Consider the following 18860-nt stretch of genomic DNA (forward strand, 5'->3'; position numbering starts at 1 on the left):
CTGCGGCGTCACTATAGCTTCATGTTTTTCTCGGCGGCTTTATAATCGCGGCGTCTAACCATACTTATGGTGATAGGTCAAACAGAATATTCATTGCCGAATGTATATGTGCTAAATAGGGTAGTAGAATAAAAGTAGTGTCGAAAAGACATTTAGTATTAGTTGCAATCTAACCAGGGCAACTGGATCATGAAAAGGTGTGCAAAATTAAGAGCCCTGAACCTCTGTATAATATGACATCTACTCCAATATGAAGGATTCCAATAGATTATTATTGTGCCTAATAAAACTATTAGGTTTGCAATTGGACATGTCAAATTGTCTGATCAGATATTGTGCTGATGCTTTTATGGGTAAACTTTTGAATAATAAGCATTTCTGCTGTTCTTTAAGTCTGAAATGTGCAATTTATTTATTCAAGCTTATTTCGGCACTGTTACAATCGCACTCTGCCCTGTAGCACTATTGTAAATGCTCTTGCTCAAGATTTTCAACCCAGCCTTGTCAAGCAAACTATTCCACTGCTTTTCAGTTCTCTCAGTTGAAGCAAAGCTAACCATCATAGTCATGTCGATTTCTGTCGAACGCGAATGTGCGCCCTTATCAGGAATAATAATCTCATCAATAATAAGTACCGATTCTGCAGACATCGCAGGGAGAGTATTTTGGATAATAGTGATGCATTTTTCATCTGGATAATCATGTAGAATATTCCGCAGGTAATATACCTTGGCACCTAGGTTCATATTTAGCACACGCGCCGAGAGCGTACGAGTTCAATAAAGGTACCTTGAAGTGGCTGCTCAGTCCATATATCATAACTTTGTTTCTCCACCCCTTCGACTGGAATAGCTTGTGGGATGACGAAAGGTTGGTCTTGCAACACAACACGGCCCGGTAATTTAGCGTGTACGTTCTTGAAGACGGCGCACTGCTGGCCAATGCCACCACCAATGTCGACAAAGAGAATGGTATCCTTAGAAGTGTTTGGAGCATGTTTCACAAAATCGAACACATCTAGCCAAGTTTTGCTGCCGTCATGAAGCTCAGACATCCACAAATTAAAGTCATCCATAATTCTTGGCTGCCTCATGGCCCATGCAAATGCTGGCTCTTTGGTTTTGTGGGCAGATTGGAAAGGACTATTCACCAAGTCATCTGGGTTAATATATTTCGTATCAGCTAGAAACTGAGGCGCAGCCAAAAGACATGGCATGATGGCCATGAAGCTATCGATTCATTGATTAGCAAGTGATGAAGCGTTCTAAACGAGAGATTTCACCCACGAGTGTGCGATTCCAGCCTCAAAGCCTGGGCGAGCCAGGGTGTGAGTGATTGTATTAGCAGTAAAGGTGTTTTCTTCAGTCTCCATAATAAGATCATGGGAGGCCAAGAAGCGAAGAACTCGACCTTGAGTTTCCAATTAGTATGTGGTAGAATATATTTAGCTCTACTAAAAGCCATGAGAATTAACATACTAAGTAGCAATGAATCAGCTTTCGAAGATTGAGCAAGTGCGGCGACCGTGACTGGGCCCTTAGAATTGGCAAGTATTTTGAAAATTCCAAGCTCACAAGCTATGTGGGAGAAAGTGAGTATCATGGGCTGCCGAAGAACCAATTAGTATGACCAATTTCTGAGAGGAGCGCTACAAGCCTGCGGGCTCACCGAATTGTTCACCCGGTAGATGGTATCAAAAGGATCCTCAACAATATTTAGTAACTTCTTAGCAGCATCATAGAGGGCACGCCGTTCCCCAGCATCGACAGGCGGAGAATTGGCGACGACTTCAATCTGTGCAGCAAGGCTTGACATTGTGGGCTGTAGATGCTACTGGCTTTATGGGGGCTTGGATGTTGAACTTATGCGATCAGTGAAATGTAAATGGGGGAGCGATAGTCCTTAAATAATAAATGAAATAGAGGTCCAGAGACAGTCGTAATCTAGAGTAGTGTTATAATGGAATAGTGATATTATTGGAACACAAAATGTGATTTCCTGGGCAATCTATGGTAGCGATATTGGTGCTAGCAGTACTAGCTGCAGTGATGCATACTAGCAGCGAACCTATTCTACTGCGCCACTTCCTTCGAAGTGGTATATTAAGACTATTGCGGTTGCTAAATCTCTAATACTCCTTCAGGATTGTCGAGGCTGTCGTGAATTCCAATTAAATCCCTGTGAGATGACACAAATGAAAGAGCTTGACATGAATCATGAACAATCTGAGCAGCATCTTTCAGACAAGAGATTAGTAAGTTATTGGCGCAAGCTTAGTTCCTTTGGTCAGCGAGTCTGGAGCTTCTTACAAAAATAAGCTAATACAAAACCACAAATACCAGTCAATATAGGTAGAATGGGTAGCGCGTAATACTACGCAAGGTATACATAAGTATTAGTAAGACAATTATCGAAATATCTAGTGCCTCTTGCAGAAATCGCCAAAGTAGTCGGGCAAACAATTGCCACATGCGCTGCAAGGTAGACCAGCTCTCTTTGCGAAAGATGGGGCAAAGAACATATGCATATTGAATAACCATATTAAATGCCGAAGATGGCGACCTACTACGAAGCACAACCATAGAATTCAGCACAGTGTGGGGGGTAGAGCCATCTCTTTATGCAAGATCTTTCGACAACTGCCCTTGTCAGAGATACAGACCCTCTCATTCCTTACAAATAGCTAGTTAATGCGAGTGTTTATAAAGAGTACAGGCAAAATAAGCCATGTGTCATAGGTCTATAAATTGAATCAAAGGCTAACAATATTAATGCAAGATTCCAGGCCCAGAGCCAAGACTGTGAATGCCACGGCTTGTGTGGTGGCGACACGGCATCTTCATTCATCTACCTTACTTGCTTACTCTCACAGACCCGGCCGGCCATTTTCGTTACTAGTAGTATATGGACCCTACGATTACACATATATTACATAACAAGCTAAAATAAAACATTTGTAATTATGAAGTGTTTGCTTCGATCTTTTGCTTGATAATGGGTTCACGGCTATGCTGCCAATCCGCAGCTATGAGAAATGATGACACTGGCATACCCAGTACTTGAATCTTGCCTGCGTACATAGTATTCGCCAACAGAATGTTTTTCAAGGAAAGTATTGCAGATGACTAAGCGATAAGTCATTCCCAAATTATAGATAGGTTTCCTACACTTCCCTTTGTTCCTTCAAGAGACCTACATGTATCATCTAACAGGTTAGAGGACAAAAAATTATTGCTTACAATCATGATGACGAGGCCTCCGATTTCTTTAATCTCAAAAAGCTGCTGGTTTTAGGAATTCCGGTTAAGCGAATCCCGTGCTGTGGCGCGCAGAGGTTTTACCTCATTTGGCAGATCTTGAAAATTAGGGATAATTGACCCTTGCACTCATCCGTGTTGTAGGTTATGGTAGTGTTCCGTACTGAGTTCAGAGTGATAGAACATGAAATGCGAGAATATGAGAACAGCTTCGATTTGGATCGATTCTATTCTAATGGACTGATCTACAAAGTAAATACCTTCTTCTGTGCCTTTATTTGGAGGGTTAGATATTTCTCAGGTAGATTCCCTATGTATATATCAAATTGAGAAACAGCATGTAACACAATCATCAAAATTATCGTGCTACTTTCCAAGTTAATTACAGATTACAGATGATAGGAATTGAGGTATCTTTGAAAAAAAAAACCGATAGGCGTTTACTTCGTATTAACGCATCTGTGTGGAGACAGATTAACTGCGCCTCTAACCATTGTCAGCCATTCTTTCTACTTTAAGGAAAAGGTAAAGCAGGATTGGACACAATACCCTGCATTTAGTAGTAGTATCATAGTCAGGGGATCTGCTGTCATATATTGTCCTTACATAGTGGAAACGCGCAAAACCGTATTCCGGGTGCCTTGAACATTCTGCAAGGCGACACGCAACATCGTTTTGCTCCGAATCCCGACGTGTTCTATAGCGCTTGGGCGTTATCTCTAGATGACGCGCGTTTCAACATTAAAAAGTTTAAGAGCACAGCCTTTGTGGAAAGGGGGAAGAGCGTTCCGTTGCACCATATTTAACACTCTGTGAACAATATGACTGCCTTTTATCGTTCCAAATCATATTGTGCACCAGCATTCACCTAACCCTTTTTAATTCTTCGCCGTTCTTAAATCTTCTTCTATTATCAATTTTGCTAGTTCTTTCACCGATATCTTAAAAAATGAGTTCGGGTGATAATTGCATTGCTGATTGGCAACATACATCCTTTTCCTATTATAAATACGTCCCATCCCTTGCTGCTGCAGGGATTTTCAGCGCTCTATTTTGTTTATCATTAGCTGGCCACTCCTTTCAGATGGTCAGAGCAAAGGCATGGTTTTTAACGCCAATGGTCGTGGGCTGTTTATGTACGTGGCCTAGGAGACGTGATATTGTTGGAGGCAGCATCACATAGCTAACCGCCTGTAATAGTTGAGTTTATTGGCTTCATTGGCAGAGCTGTTTCGGCACATCAGAAACCAGGATGTTGGACCGAGGCTCCATATCTTGTACAGACATTGTTCATATTACTTGCTCCGGCACTCTTTGCAGCATCGGTGTATATGTCCCTCGGACGGATTATCGAGCTCGTGGATGGAGAAAAACATGCGATTATAAAGCGGAGATGGCTTACAAAGATATTTGTTTGCGGTGATGTCGTCTGCTTTCTTCTTCTTGCTGGTGGTAGGTTAGGAATTCGAGTCGTGTTTCACATCATTTGCCACACATAGCTGACAGCAGTGTAGGAGGTGGCATGTTGGCCTCCGCGAAGACCAACAAGGCAGAATTTGATGCGGGTAACAACATTATAATCGGCGGCCTAGTGCTTCAGCTTCTTTGGTTCGGATTCTTTGTTGTCATAGCCCTTGTATTCCACCGTCGAATGATACTGGCGCCAACAGCACGAAGTCATCAGGCGGATATAAATTGGAGCAGCTATCTCCACGCACTCTATGTTGCAAGTGCGCTCATTATTACTCGAAATATATTCCGTCTCATTGAGTACTGTCAAGGCAGTAATGGGTACTTGCTGACCACAGAAGTCTTCGTCTACTGTCTGGATGCACTGCCAATGTTCTTGGTTGTTGCCTGGTTCCATTGGAAATACCCTGGCGATATGAGTCCCCTACTCGAAAAGAAAGCTCTTTACAACGATTCAATGCAAGAAATTGAAATTTGATAATTTTTAAGAGTAACAGCAGATACTTTACGAATCCGAGAATTTGAGGTGTTCATATTATATCTTGCCTTTTTCCAATCGTCTAGTCGAACTTCTTTACGTTGTCATCGGTTTATGCCTTAACCCTATCCTTCAACAATCTCTATATACTGCTTGAAAGACTATCAACTTACTTCAAACTCTCAATACTAGCGCGTTTGTATTCTTGATATTTAGCTTGGTAGGCAGTTATGATTGTCATACAAATTGGCAACATGCAAAACTGAGCTAATTCTCATCTTCCGTATGGTGACATCTCTGCTATGCCCCCCTGCAGGATATGTGTACAAGCATATAGACAATGATTACTGGATTATTGAGGTACCGCGTAACTATATAGCAATGTGAAAATCATATCTAACACAGTATCACATAAAATGGGGAACCTTTCACTAGAGACGAAGCACCAGAGCACCGGAGAACTGAAGGACTGAAGTAACTATAAACCTATGCTTGATTCTGCGTACTAACTTTTACAATCTACCAGAAGGGAGATTTGATTATCAAGGGCTAATGTCTTGCAGCACCGTGGCTGTGTTTGCCTAAAAGTTTTCCAATTGGGTAAATGTCTGAGGGTAAAGCCTCGACAAAACAATGGCTTACTGCCGTACAAATTGGTGTTGCAGTATGCAACCATTCTAAACCCTCCCGCATCTTGTCAAGAGAGTACGGTCCTGAATCGTCTGCTCTACTGCAAAAAAATCATCTCATCCTTGCCATTAACCATACTATGGTTTGCGGAGATGACCTTTTACAGAATCACGGGATAATCTTTCAAAAGGAGTTTAAAGAGTGAGGTAAGAAAAGGACACACAACATATTGTACAGCAAGGTATACTGACAACTTTAATGAAGACTTCCCACCAAAATCTACGTTCACCCTAGGTGTCCCCATTTTTCGGCAGAATCCCATACAATTTAGTTATAACTAGTGACGTTGATTCAAATTTCATACGCATCTATAATAACTGGTGAGGTGTCAAGAACTGGTCAATTTCACTAGACCATTATTTGACTTTGATAAGGTGCGATACACTACCTGACGTACCTATCTAGGTAAAATGGGCAACAACTACCCAGAACTACGCCAGGCCTAGCCGGGCAACAATGTACGGCTGCCCGTAGGGCGTTCGTGTCGCGAAGAAGCCAATGACCCTGAGAAATTTTCGACGACAATACATAGCTGCAATCGCTACGCGAGGTAGTGGTGAAGGTGAAAGCAATTACCTGTAGGCACCTGCCGCAACCATCTGCTACCAAAATTATCTTACAGCTTCACCACTTCTATATTCTTGTTGCAGTGCACTGTGAGTCTCATTGGCCAATGGCGCACTGTAGGCCTTTAGAACCAGCGCAGCAGGTTGCTCTTTCCCACCCGTGGACACTTGTCACGTCGATCATTTAGTAGCAAGCAGTTTATATTATAATTCATGACATTGTAAGCTCTGATTTTCAATGCTAGTATTTTCATATGATCACACCACTCGCCTCGCGATATTCCCTCTCGGCGTTTACGCTCTACTGAATGTCATGTCGGATAAGGTATTACGTTCCAATTCGTCATAGGGTGGTATTAGATTCCCCCCCTGAAAGGTTCCCACGTTTTTTTCTTGAACTTACTTATGAGATGGAGTCAACTGTTCATGTCTGAGACAACGATGATTTAATAGAAACTTTTCAATCGTTAGAAATATGATAGCTCTATGGGGGCTTCAATGTGCCCGTTAGTATAATTGAGTATTAATGCACCATGAAACAAATTTAAATCTTCACACTCCATTCTATATCCTCCCACTCCGTACGCCGCCTTATCCGGACATTATCTAACCCAAGTGGCTTCTTTGCTCCTACATTTAATGCATAATTCTGCGTCACAAATCCGCGTTCTGCTTCAAAATCCAGAGCCATTATAACTAATGCGCCAGAAGCAAGAATCTCCATCTTAGCAAGATGGCGACCAGGACACAAGTGAGCACCACCACCGTATGGTACGAATCCCTGAGTCTTCACCTTTCCTTTACCATCTGTAGCAATACCGCCAGGCAGGAACTTTTCTGGTCCAAAAGATACGGCGTCACCGCCCCAAAACGTATCCCGGTTGTGAAGGAGGAATGTGGGTATGGACACCCTCCAACCTTTCTTGAATAAAATTTCACGTCCAGTGTCCGGGTCTGTGAGCACCACGTCTTCGAGGACCGCTCGATTACACGTCGGTGTGGAACCAATACGGAGAGCCTCCTGGTAGCAAGCGTGAAGTAATGGGCACTCAGTCTCAGCACTCCCAATATTGAGCTCTGCTTGGCGGCCGTGGGGAGTTTCTTTGATAATCAAGACAGTTTCAAGCTCTTTACGTAGGGCTTGCAACAGATTCGAGTTTGCAAGGATGTTTTGTATCATGGCAACGGCCGTGGGCACGGTGTTAACCGTAGCAACGGAGACATTGAACACTTCGATACGAGAGTAGTCCTCGATACTAACATCCATCTTACGGGCTGTAGCGATACCAAGCTTTACAGCAGAACTAGCAAAATAGTCATCTCCACTTTGAACGAATTTTTGAAACGCCTGGGAGATTTTGCCGAGGGTACGGACGCCGGTGGGTGCGATGAGATTGGGAAGGACGCCCCAGCTGAGTCGTAGTTGGTTCTCATCAAATGTCCTATAATTGAATGTTTATGAGACATAGAAACACTGAGTAGACTCTGAGATGTCTTACCAGATATCTTGAATAATGCTTTTGTCAAGAGCCGCTGGGCTTTTTAGTCCATACAGCCCATTGACTGTGCCTAGTGTAATGACATCCCGTAGCCACAGGTATAAGTCTCTTGCAGTCCAGTCAGTGCCAAATGCGTTGACAGCTTCGGCAACTACATCTGAGAAGATTTGGCCTGGAAAGTTAACATCGGGGCCAGGGGCGAGCGCGTGACTGAACTCCTCACGCCGTTCTCTCAAAGCTGGGGAGCCAGTGTAAAAGCCCGTGTGGTCAATTCCAAAATGGTGGCCTGAATCTTTGCTTAGACCAAGCATTTTGGGGGCTACATATGCGATTAGGGGATCCATTGACATTGATTTGGACTTTAGAGCGGCGTGGGATAATCCCGGCGTTGTTACGACGTAAGTCTTGTGACCCATTACACTGAGTGTGTATGCGGGCCAGGATGTATGATGCCTTGCTGGATTAGTATACGGGAAAATCATGAAAAATGCTAATCATTCTCACCTCATACGATCCATATAACTGACCCCATGTCTATAAAACCCTACAAAATGGCCAATCAGTGGTAAAGACGGCTTCACAATAGGTGGCTCTTTGGGATCGTGCCCAGAAACATCAAAGTAGTGCCAAACAGCTAGAAGAACACACAAACTGAGACAAACATATACAGATGAGTGCCCAGTTACCCTTTCGTTGAGTTTGTCGAAGGTGAGGGAAGAAGGGCTTGCGTGGATACCCATTGTTGGTAGTTGTAAATCCTACCTATCTGTGCATATATAGAGTGCTATATGTCTCACACTAAATGCGACCTCCGGCCGGAGTATGAAGGCGAATCATGACTCCATTATGTATTCTTCTTTTCTAGCAGATATAAGATGTAGGCAGCATGAACACACGCAAGCTAAGCTCTTAGGGCCATTCATCACATCCTAGATCTTCGCGTGCGGAAAACTACCCTATAGACTCCACTACTTATCAAAAGTCTTACGATAGCTTAGAAGAGTTTGTTTTAGGACTGATTTGACGTGGGACTGCCACTGATATGTTACTGCATCTAGTAATTGGCAACGGGCGCGTGATTTTACGTCCACGAATCACCAGCAGCTTTCACTTGAGCTGATTAATGAAAGCATAATGTATAAGTAGTGGACAAGCCCTAAAAATAGGCCATAGCACTATTGTTGTTGATAGCATTAACTGAATTAAGTGGTTCAAAACAAGTACGTCTCTTCTATCCTCTAATCGGTTAGTGATGATCGGCAGGATCTTTTGATTCACAGTTTGTACGGGATGAAACAGGGAAGCGCAGGGATACATGAACGCTGGATAGCGCAGACTGCTAGTGTTAACTCAACCAAATTAAGCACGCTCGGCTACAGCAATAATTGTGGATGATTTTGGGTCTGTGCCTAGTGCCAGTGGCGAGCCGCCACCGCCCATAAGCAGGCAAACACCTACTATACCAGCAAAACGGGCCAAGTAGTTGGGCATCACGGACCACATCGTGACCCAATCCAACAGGATACTCCGATCTATCGGATATTTCAGGGACATTTGCCCCGAAGTATGATATCTAGCTACTGGTAGTCGTATCTTAGGAACTGTACGAATACGGCTGTCATCATGCCCTGGAGGTTGATTTACTATGCACACCCCGTCAGCATCAATTTCAGCTCAACCAACATGTAATTTCTAGCCCGCCATGAGTCCGAGGTTTAATGGTATAGTTGAAAATATACTGGGTCCATTGGAGTTCACGCTCGTGGCAGAGTCCGCTTCGTGCATGTAACCCAGATCCTGGAAGTTGTGTGCTAGAGTCACCACGCGTGATAGTGTTTTGAGTTATCCATACTTTACACTCGTTAAACCCTCTCACCTTCTACGTATTTACTTCGTACTCACATACTACTTCGTTGATACTACGTACTCCGTACTGTTGATCTTGACAAAGATGGACGTCCAGTCGTTGTTTGCACTCGCCATCGCAGCCGCCGTCATCTCGTATCTTAAGCTCTCTGGTGCCTCTTATACGATAATTCTGCTTGGTCTTCTAGTATCTGCCATAACGCAGCTAGCAATATCTTTGACATTTTCAAGTTTAGTATACCGATGGTTCTTATCGCCAACGAAGAGTCTTCCCCATCCCAAGGTATGAATGAGGGTCAGTATGCAGCTTTGGCTGTGAATTACGGCTCACCTTTGCTAGGATACGCCTTTCATCTTGGGAAACTTGATTCCTTTTCTGAGCGAACCATGGGGATTTCCGTTGGTCCGCTGGCAGCGCACGGTAGCAACTAGTATCAGTGGTTTTTATCGTGTCTTTCTGGGCCCTTATGACTATCTGATTCCCAAGACTTCGCAAGCAGTAATGGCAGTTATGACTCAACCATATCTTTTTCATAAACCTGCTGCGGTTAGAAGCGGACTTGTTGAGAGCTTAGGGGTTGGCCTCGTGGCTGCTGAAGGTTCCGTTTATAAGGTACGTGCGTATTCTCCAACATCAACTTGCCTACCTCCATAAATCTCAACATTAGCTCTAACTGTTCACGAAGCGACAAAAGAAACTTCTTACTCCTATATTTGGTATGAGCCGCAACAGGCGTCTTGTCCCTCAGATGTGGACGAAGGCCATAATCCTGGCTGATAAAGTCCAAGAGCATATTAGCCAAACTGAATCCAAGTCAGATGTACTTTATATGCATCCTCTAACTATGGCAGCCACCCTAGATGTCATTGGCGTAACCACTTTGGGTGTTGATTTCGACTCTGTGACACGACCAGACCAACCCATCTTGCAAGCCTATCAGCGCGTCTTTCCATCCTTTGAGAACCAAACTACAATAGAGAAGTTCTTTGGTGCAACTCTTCCCGCAATAATATCGCCTCATCTACTGTTCAAACTGCCCTTGAAACCAATCCAAGAGTTTCATCAGGGAATGGCCTTCTTAAAAAACTTCTGTTCGTCCCAAATTCGGCAGAAACGAGAAGAGATTGAGAACGATAAAAATGGTAACATAGACATACGAGAAAAAGGTACGTCCAATTTCAGCTAACCACCTACACTCTCGCATTCAATATTCATTATTTGACATAGATATTCTCTCTGCTCTTATTGCTTCTGGACTTGAAGACGAAAGTGAGATTCTCAGTCACATCTTGACAATTCTGGCGGCCGGACATGAATCTACAGCCATAACGTTAGCATGGGCTATCTTTAAACTCGCACAACATCCCGGTGTCCAAGATAAGCTGCGGGTCGAAGTACTAGTAGCAACCAAAAATATGAAACGAGAAGGGCTGACACTTGATGAGATTAACTCTTTGACATACCTTCGATGTTTTCTGATGGAGGTTTTTAGACTTTACCCTGCATTTCCAGCCATGATGAGGGAGGCGAGCCAGGGAACTACAGTGGGTGATCTCAAGATTCCCAAGGGAAAACAAATTATGGTAAGCCCATACGCTGTCAACCGATCACAGGAGCTGTGGGGAGATGATGCCGACGAGTTCAGGGTCGAGCGCTGGGAGGAGTCATATAGTGGTGGAGCCAAGACTTCACAGGCCTTCTTGACCTTTTCCAGCGGTCCACGCATTTGCATTGGCAAAGATTTTGCCACCTTGAGCCTTAAAGTATTTTTGACAGTTTTGGTATCAAAGTTCCGATTTGAAGAGGCAATTCCCGGTTGGCACCCCGCGATACAGAAAGGAACCAGCCTTAAACCTCAGGGGCTAAAGGTCAAAGTGACACAATTATAATGGATACATTCTACTACATCACATATCTTATTAATAATATTTGGTTACAGTTGAATAACAGAGCAACTTGAAGTTCAATCTTACATTTTTAAATTTAATCACAAGTGAGCGTCTCTCCCACCGTTTGAGCATAACGCTATGCACGAAGACTGTACGGAGCGGAATAATGTTCTCATTTCTAAATTCGCTCCGTCATCGGGCTTGTCTTCGGGATTAACCCAACATAGGTGCCAGATGCATTCAACAAAGTAATGGACCACTTTTCCTCCCAAGGCTCATCACTCCGTCTCTCTATCCGTTCGTATTCTTGCAATATTCGGCTCAATATGTAAATCATCTCTGCATACCCGTATGTCTGACCCATACACACTTTCGGGCCTGCACTAAATGGCAGAAACTCCCAGCGTGTACTCAGGTCATCCCACCGCTCTGGACGGAATTCTTGCGCATCATGTCCATATACATCTTCTCGACGATGGAGGCTGAATGTGGAGCAACTTATCACAGTCCCTTTGGGAACAAGAACGGGTGATTTACCATCCCGACCACCACCACGTGGAAGCGTAGTGGTGCAGTTCGCGGCGCGGAAGAGTCCTGGCACTGGGGGATATAACCTCATGGCTGTAATATCGCCGTATTAGTCATTCAGTACATCAACCAAGGCAGTAAATTGATCATGATTATACTCACTCTCATCAATAACCTGACGGAGGTACTTTAAACCCTTGATATCTTCATATGTCGGTTTTCGCTCCTGAAGACATCCTACCTCGGTTTGGAGCTTTTTCCAAATATCTGGTCTCTGCGCTAAAACAAAAAATAAGTTGCTCATTACGCTAGCTGCTGTATCCCGTCCCGCGAGAAGCAAGCCCAATACCTCAAACCTAATTTTTATGAGGTCTTCCGTACTATCAAGAATATTATCTAAGAATGAGTTGCCCTGCTCGAGAATCTTTCGTATTTTCCGTCTTATATAAGCTTTTTCGATAATTTCGTCGACAAAGTCATGTAAGATCTTGCATGTGGCATTCATCTCAGTGTCTCGATAGAAACGAAGCAAAGGACCGAGTGCGGCACGCCGATTGACCAAGTTGCCAACATTGTCAAATGCTTTGATAACGTTGTACAGGTGGGATCCTGGTTGGCAATTCAAAGTAGACACTTTTTCATTGAGAAGAAGCTCAATAACGTTGTCAAACGTCAGTCGGAAGAATAACTGCTGTAGATCTACTGTGGATCCGTCATTTGGGAGGCATGTAAATAAATTTTGTATGTGACCTTCCAACTTGCTGAGATTCCCTACTTGGTCTTTGCCAAGATGTGGGCGAACTAGTGACTATCAAGAAATATGTTAGCTACAAAAGGTCGTCTGAGTGCCAATGAGGATTGCTTCACACCCTTGAATGTTTCCACAGAGCTCCATCTGTAGTCAACATACTATCTCCTATGAAAGGCCCAAAAAGACTCTTCTTGCCACTGTCAAAGTCATTGAATTGGGTTGATAGCAACGCTTTCACATTTTCTGGATCAATAGTAGAGATGAACAATTGACCCATGACAACTCCTGAGAAGGTGTCCCCAAATAGCCGAAAACGATTCTGCGCCTCTTGCAAAGACCGGCCCTCCCGAGCCAGAGTGACTTCTTGCAGGTACAGATGATACCCAATAAGCCTTTCTCTCTGTGGTATACGCCGGCAAGGTTGGCACGCATTTTTGTCAGCAAATTTACGCTGCTCAAACGACGCGATAAGTCTCTTGACGACCCAATAAGCCAATCCCAAGAGAATCAAATAATAATAATGCATGATGTTATAAGGTGTTGCGGCAAATTTTTTGGAACAGGAATTATCGAGAGAGTATCAGTCAGAGTGAACGTATGAAGCGTGTGCCCGTATTACCTCACGAACGTGCTCCGCTTTGATCCAGGTCCTGGAAACCCAACAGCTTACTCTCGACAGCCAACAACCATGTACTATTCGCCCCACGCAAAAGATGCATGAGACTTAACCGATTCCTCACCCCCCCCTTCAAGAATTTAGCCTAGTGGGACAGTGGAACAGCCAAAGTCCATTCGCATCAGTCCACTTATCCCACCGCGGCGCGTAATAGTGTAGAAACAGTGGACTGTCAGCGGAAGGCCTAGATAGCCTCTAACAATGCGCGCGAAAGTTGCTTATTGTGCACCAAAACAGTCCCAGTGCACAAAATTACATTCAATGTGCCTCCATGTTTTGTTATCTCGGTGGCCCACAAGCCTGAATGGTAGGGCGGAGCTATCCATTGTATTTTTGGTAACATTCCTCAAAACATGAGACGAATCAAGTCTCTCAGTGGAGAATCCCATATTTTGATGCTCTGGTTTTCCTTTTTTCAGCTATGAGCGTACCACTCTGATGCATCGGATCTCTTTCAGCTTATACCCCTTCATATCCTTTCGTGAAAACTGCAACATTATCTCCATTTTCTCTTTAATTGATTCAAGAGGTATTGGATATATTCATCATGGGCACTTTTCCTCCACCACCGGCAGGCATCGACCCAAAGACCTGGAACGCAATCCTTCATATCCGCACCGGCTGTTTCCCAACTCTTCTACCCCAGATCAAGAACGATTATGGATATTGGCCAAGTCTTGGGGCAGGCATCGCTTTCGCTGTTCTTTTTGGGTTGGCTTTAATCGGTCATGCTATCCAAGCCATCCGGTTTAGACGCTGGACGTCTATTCTCTTTGCTATTGGAGCTCTTAGTACATTTTTCATACTCCCCTATCTGCCATTTTATCAAAAATAGTCATGGCTAACTAGTCAACTTACCTTTACAGCCGAAGCGATAGGGTGGGCTGGTCGGACCTGGAACGCCAAGTGCCCCTATAATCACGACGCATTTTTGATGCAAATCACCACTCTCATTATTGCACCAACCTTTTTTGCGGCCGGTCTTTATGTCCTTCTCGGTATCTTAATACAAAAACTAGGCTCTCAAACAAGCAGTCTGTCACCCAGTCATTATGCCGTAATATTTTGCACGTGCGACATCATCTCTCTTGTCGTTCAAGCTGTTGGCGGGGCTTTGGCGGCCAAGGCTACCGTTGAAGTTAATGGCAACTCGGTGACTGGAACTCACATTATGGTTGCCGGGATCTCATTTCAATTGTTCACCATGACTGTCTTTGCTCTGCTCGTCGTTGACTTTCTGCGTCGGGCTAGCAACTTGGTGATGAAGAGACCCATAAAGCTCGTCCTGATAGCTCTATTCGTGGCATTTTTGATGATATACATGCGATCCATCTACCGTACAGTTGAATTGGCTGAGGGATGGACAGGGTTTTTGATTACGCACGAGGGTTACTTTATTGGACTCGATGCGACTCTGATGGTCATCGCAGTTATTGTCTTTCTAATATTTGATCCTGCCGTGCTACTGCGTCAGGACTCTGTTTCTTGGGAAGTGCGGGATAGAGAGGTTCAAGAGCAAAAGCATTTGCTTTCGTGGTTCTATGTTGGAAAATGAGTATAGTGGCAATTATTAATGTTATACCTCTGTTGCTAATTATATGCGCCTCTCGATAGACGTGCGATCATACTTTCTGTAAAAGGCACTGTGCTAATGACTTAACTGTATTTCCCAACCAGGCTGAGGGAGAACCAGCATTCGGGTTTTTGACCTATTCATCATACTGCTGAAAGAAAACATAATTTGTTTAACAGTTTATCCGGAACCTGTCTAGAAGTTGGGCCATATAAAATATCCAATGTATATATGTAAATATAAGTGCAGTCTACAATCGAAAAGTCATGCAATACCCGTCCATCGGCCATCATCATCATACATGTCTACCATGTGCAAGGACTCGAAACTGAGTCGACTAGAGAGTAAGTTCCCTTCTGGCCCACTGACGGAAGAGTAGTCGTTTCTTATGGAGCTGGGTTCTGTAGTGGGAACCAGGACTGACAGAGCGACATCCCTATGACCACCACTACAATCACTCTTCTCTTCATCGTCAGTTAAACTTCTGTTCAGCATGGGCCAAGGCAATACCAGTGCGAACAACAGAGCTAACCCGGCCCATATCAAAGATGGTATCAAACCTATTTTTATGGCCTTGCTGTAGGCATTGGTGACCGCAGTTTTTATGCTAGGAGATAAATGGCTGTTTATTCCGCTCCCTTCTTTGAGAGATGAAATTTCATCGGGTGTTAGCGAGAGGCCGACTAGGTTTCTAGTCAAGGTGGTTGTGAAAGCAACTGCTGATATTTGGACAGCTACAGCTCTACGAATTGATCAGCAATAAAACAGTGAATCAGTACACAAATAAAACAAACTACTCACGATCCAATCTGTTGCAACATACGCGAATATCCCAGCGAGGTGGCTAACTGGTGTTTGTCGAAAACGGCTCTTGGATATATGATTTCAGCTAGCCAAGCCATCCCCATCCCAAAGCCAGCCACTATCTCATAGCCAACAACCTGTGCAACTGAAAAATTGGATTCGAGGGTAATAAAAAGCACATTTGATACCAAAAAGATAACGTTTCCACCGATTGCCAGGGGATTAAAGTATGGGACTTTGGTAGATAAGATGGAGAAAGCGAACGTGCTTATGGCGAGTGTCCCTGCAAGAGGGAACGAAAGAAACCCACTGGTACGGGGATCAAGATCTTTGACAACCTGGAGATGCACAGCTATTAGTATCATACTTCATTAATATTAACGCCGATTAACGTACCTGAAAGAGAAAGGGAAGAAATAATATAATCACCGACACTGATGATAAGGCGCAGAAAAATATGCCTGTAGTAGTCCACACACTTCTGTTCAAGAGAATAGCGCGTTCGAATATGGCCTCCTTTGCCACTCTCTGCTGCAGCAATAACAACACAGAGGATACACCAAAAACAGCAAACATGACCGTACTTCGAGCGCTTTTCCACCCATAGGTTTGCCCGAAGTCGAGAGCCAATATCAGAGGCACGAGAGTCAAAGCTAGTAAACTTGTTCCAAGCCAGTCAAGTAATGCCAGCTTCTCCCAGATTTTCAAGCCATATTTTTCTCCTCTGAGGTCAGGCCCGCCTGTATACGTTACTCCAATCACCAAGAGTAGTACAAGACCTATTATGGGGAGGTTGATCCAAAAGAGCCAGTGCCACCCAAGATGGGATTGAGTGATGGCACCACCAATAATGGGTCCTATCACCACGCTGGATCCCAGAATGAGAGAAAAGGCACCCATTGATACATTTTGTTCCTTTTCCGCTGGCATCAAAGCCAGCATTCGAAAGCCGCCAACACTCAAACCTACAGCCCCCATTCCTGAGAGAGCTCGACCACAGATGAAAGATGGTGAGCTCTCAGATACAGCACAGACAATGGATCCAACTGTATCATGAATGTCAGTGTGCGGAACGAAAGATTATGAATTCAAGGAGATTTACGGATAAAAAGTAATACTGAGCTGAGGTACACCGAGCTGAATGAGCATATTGAGTACAGCCTGTTGCAAACTGGCTGCAGAACACATTGTGGAATAAGATATGCCGAAGTATAGGCACCCACATCGTACAGAGAGGAAAATTGAGCAACAATGGTGGGTAAAGCCGGTTCTTTGAGCTACAAATTAGTGGGGAGATTTCAAAGAACGATCGGAGGCCATTTACGTACCAATGATGGATTGATCGATACCAACCTGACGAATGAATCAATATAATTTGCCCATAGAGAGTTACAAGAGGGGTGATCTACCATAAAACCGGCAAGAGCAAGAGCGAAGGTGATGGTACTTTTCCTCCAAGGCGCGAGGGGAATATCCAAATCTTCTGTGGGCTCCCCTTTGTTGACAAGGTCTTTGAACGCCCATAGCCATCGTATGGAAAGCAGCTTTTGCCTACTATGTTTCATACCACCAAGCAATCGCGGGCCAAACTTGAGAGCATCATCGGAAGTCATCTCTACTGGGAGAAGCTAGTTCAGTCTCTTTGCCCGGGTTACCAATCTCGAACTCAACAGAATTTACAGCAATAGGGCAGGACAGAAAGAGGACTGGGGGGCACAGGGAATCCCGTCTCAAAAGAATGAATCTGATAATCGGTCGGGTGCGAAGGGCAATCTGAGACTAATACGCATGAACATCTCTAGTAAAATGGCTTAGTTGGCCAATGCAGCTGTAGCAATTAGGTATATGTCAGATCCCACCCAGCTCTGTTAAAACTAGCACCCTTCCAGAGCAACAGTATCGGCCAATTGGCAGTACACCGTCGTATCGGCCGGTGGAATAAGCTCATGCCAACGCTGCATGCGTTTTGCCACTCAACATGGCGACTGCTCAACAGCACGCTACGTCTGAGGCCGATGGCAATGGGGTGGCTCCCACTGTAATTGTTAACGGACTTCTAGCTGAATAACTGTGCTGACAGCAGCACTAACTCATATGCAATAAAGGGGGCTCGGAAGTGGCTTTCCCGAACTCCAATGGGCCATCAGAACCATCCGTCGAATTTTCTCACCGAACTACGGAGTAGTCCCAGGCTTTTCGATCTCGTTTAAGGGTGGCCAATGAAGCGCGAGCATCTAGACCCTGGCCCCTGAAAATCTTACTTCTGGCAACAGTACTCCGTAGTGTGCTGTGATACAGGTACTCCCTCGAGATAACATTCTTACCTCCAACAGAGGTATGCACAATGGTTGATCTGTAGCCTATTGATGTCAGTAGAGAAATGTTAGTGAGCCCCATACCATCGCGAGTTGCATCATTCCGGCCTCGCCGACGGTACGAGCTTTTGTTCGGAAAAAAATCAGCCTTCGCTTTCCTTTCAAGACTCCATTCTTCCCACTAGGTGGCTGCTAGTGCTGTCGCACTGCCAAGATTCGCTGGCCTTTGTGACTAATCTGTGCACCACCATAATATCAGGACTTCAATAGCTCATATCAGCGTGCTTCGTCATTCCTCAGAGCAAGTTAGATCTTACGGAATAATTTAGACAGTTTGACACTTCGCCTTCTTCACATACTAGTACATTTGCTCATAGCTCCACACACAGTTTTACGATACAGATTGGATAAGTAATTACTAAGAATTATGTAGGGTATGTGAAGTGTGATAAGTTGATTGAAATCATGATATCGGAGATGGATGAATACTGATTCTC

The 18860-nt window shown here is 44.2% G+C and overlaps 7 protein-coding genes across 7 annotated transcripts; 3 read left to right on the forward strand and 4 right to left on the reverse strand.

Moving 5' to 3' along the window:
• Positions 1-422: 422 nt before the first annotated feature.
• Positions 423-1818, reverse strand: TRIVIDRAFT_52982 (uncharacterized protein; the record flags this gene model as incomplete). Its single annotated transcript, XM_014100361.1, has 5 exons — positions 423-736; positions 790-1229; positions 1287-1410; positions 1479-1605; positions 1669-1818. Coding segments are annotated over 5 exons (1155 nt in total), but the record flags the coding sequence as incomplete, so codon positions are not given.
• A 2388-nt stretch (positions 1819-4206) lies between these two features.
• TRIVIDRAFT_59885 (uncharacterized protein) lies at positions 4207-5205 on the forward strand (the record flags this gene model as incomplete). Its single annotated transcript, XM_014100362.1, has 3 exons — positions 4207-4393; positions 4458-4709; positions 4772-5205. 3 exons carry the CDS (start codon positions 4207-4209, stop codon positions 5203-5205), a joined length of 873 nt encoding a protein of 290 aa, XP_013955837.1.
• Positions 5206-7020: 1815 nt separating this feature from the next.
• TRIVIDRAFT_13758 (uncharacterized protein) lies at positions 7021-8616 on the reverse strand (the record flags this gene model as incomplete). The annotated part of the gene is made up of 3 exons (XM_014100360.1): positions 7021-7903; positions 7961-8413; positions 8465-8616. Coding segments are annotated over 3 exons (1488 nt in total), but the record flags the coding sequence as incomplete, so codon positions are not given.
• Positions 8617-9911: 1295 nt separating this feature from the next.
• Positions 9912-11716, forward strand: TRIVIDRAFT_53015 (uncharacterized protein; the record flags this gene model as incomplete). Its single annotated transcript, XM_014100363.1, has 4 exons — positions 9912-10109; positions 10167-10439; positions 10513-10993; positions 11055-11716. 4 exons carry the CDS (start codon positions 9912-9914, stop codon positions 11714-11716), a joined length of 1614 nt encoding a protein of 537 aa, XP_013955838.1.
• A 178-nt stretch (positions 11717-11894) lies between these two features.
• Positions 11895-13521, reverse strand: TRIVIDRAFT_59886 (uncharacterized protein; the record flags this gene model as incomplete). The annotated part of the gene is made up of 3 exons (XM_014100364.1): positions 11895-12337; positions 12407-13052; positions 13114-13521. The coding sequence occupies 3 exons, from the start codon at positions 13519-13521 to the stop codon at positions 11895-11897; spliced, it is 1497 nt and encodes a 498-aa protein (XP_013955839.1).
• Positions 13522-14218: 697 nt separating this feature from the next.
• On the forward strand, positions 14219-15399 carry TRIVIDRAFT_192004 (uncharacterized protein; the record flags this gene model as incomplete). Its single annotated transcript, XM_014100365.1, has 3 exons — positions 14219-14462; positions 14538-15163; positions 15349-15399. The coding sequence occupies 3 exons, from the start codon at positions 14219-14221 to the stop codon at positions 15397-15399; spliced, it is 921 nt and encodes a 306-aa protein (XP_013955840.1).
• Positions 15400-15508: 109 nt separating this feature from the next.
• On the reverse strand, positions 15509-17661 carry TRIVIDRAFT_222834 (uncharacterized protein; the record flags this gene model as incomplete). The annotated part of the gene is made up of 6 exons (XM_014100366.1): positions 15509-15986; positions 16046-16386; positions 16445-17094; positions 17151-17318; positions 17377-17401; positions 17458-17661. The coding sequence occupies 6 exons, from the start codon at positions 17659-17661 to the stop codon at positions 15509-15511; spliced, it is 1866 nt and encodes a 621-aa protein (XP_013955841.1).
• Between the last annotated feature and the right edge of the window lie 1199 nt (positions 17662-18860).

Source organism: Trichoderma virens (assembly GCF_000170995.1).
Source record: "Trichoderma virens Gv29-8 chromosome Unknown TRIVIscaffold_67, whole genome shotgun sequence".
Lineage (NCBI taxonomy): Eukaryota > Fungi > Ascomycota > Sordariomycetes > Hypocreales > Hypocreaceae > Trichoderma > Trichoderma virens.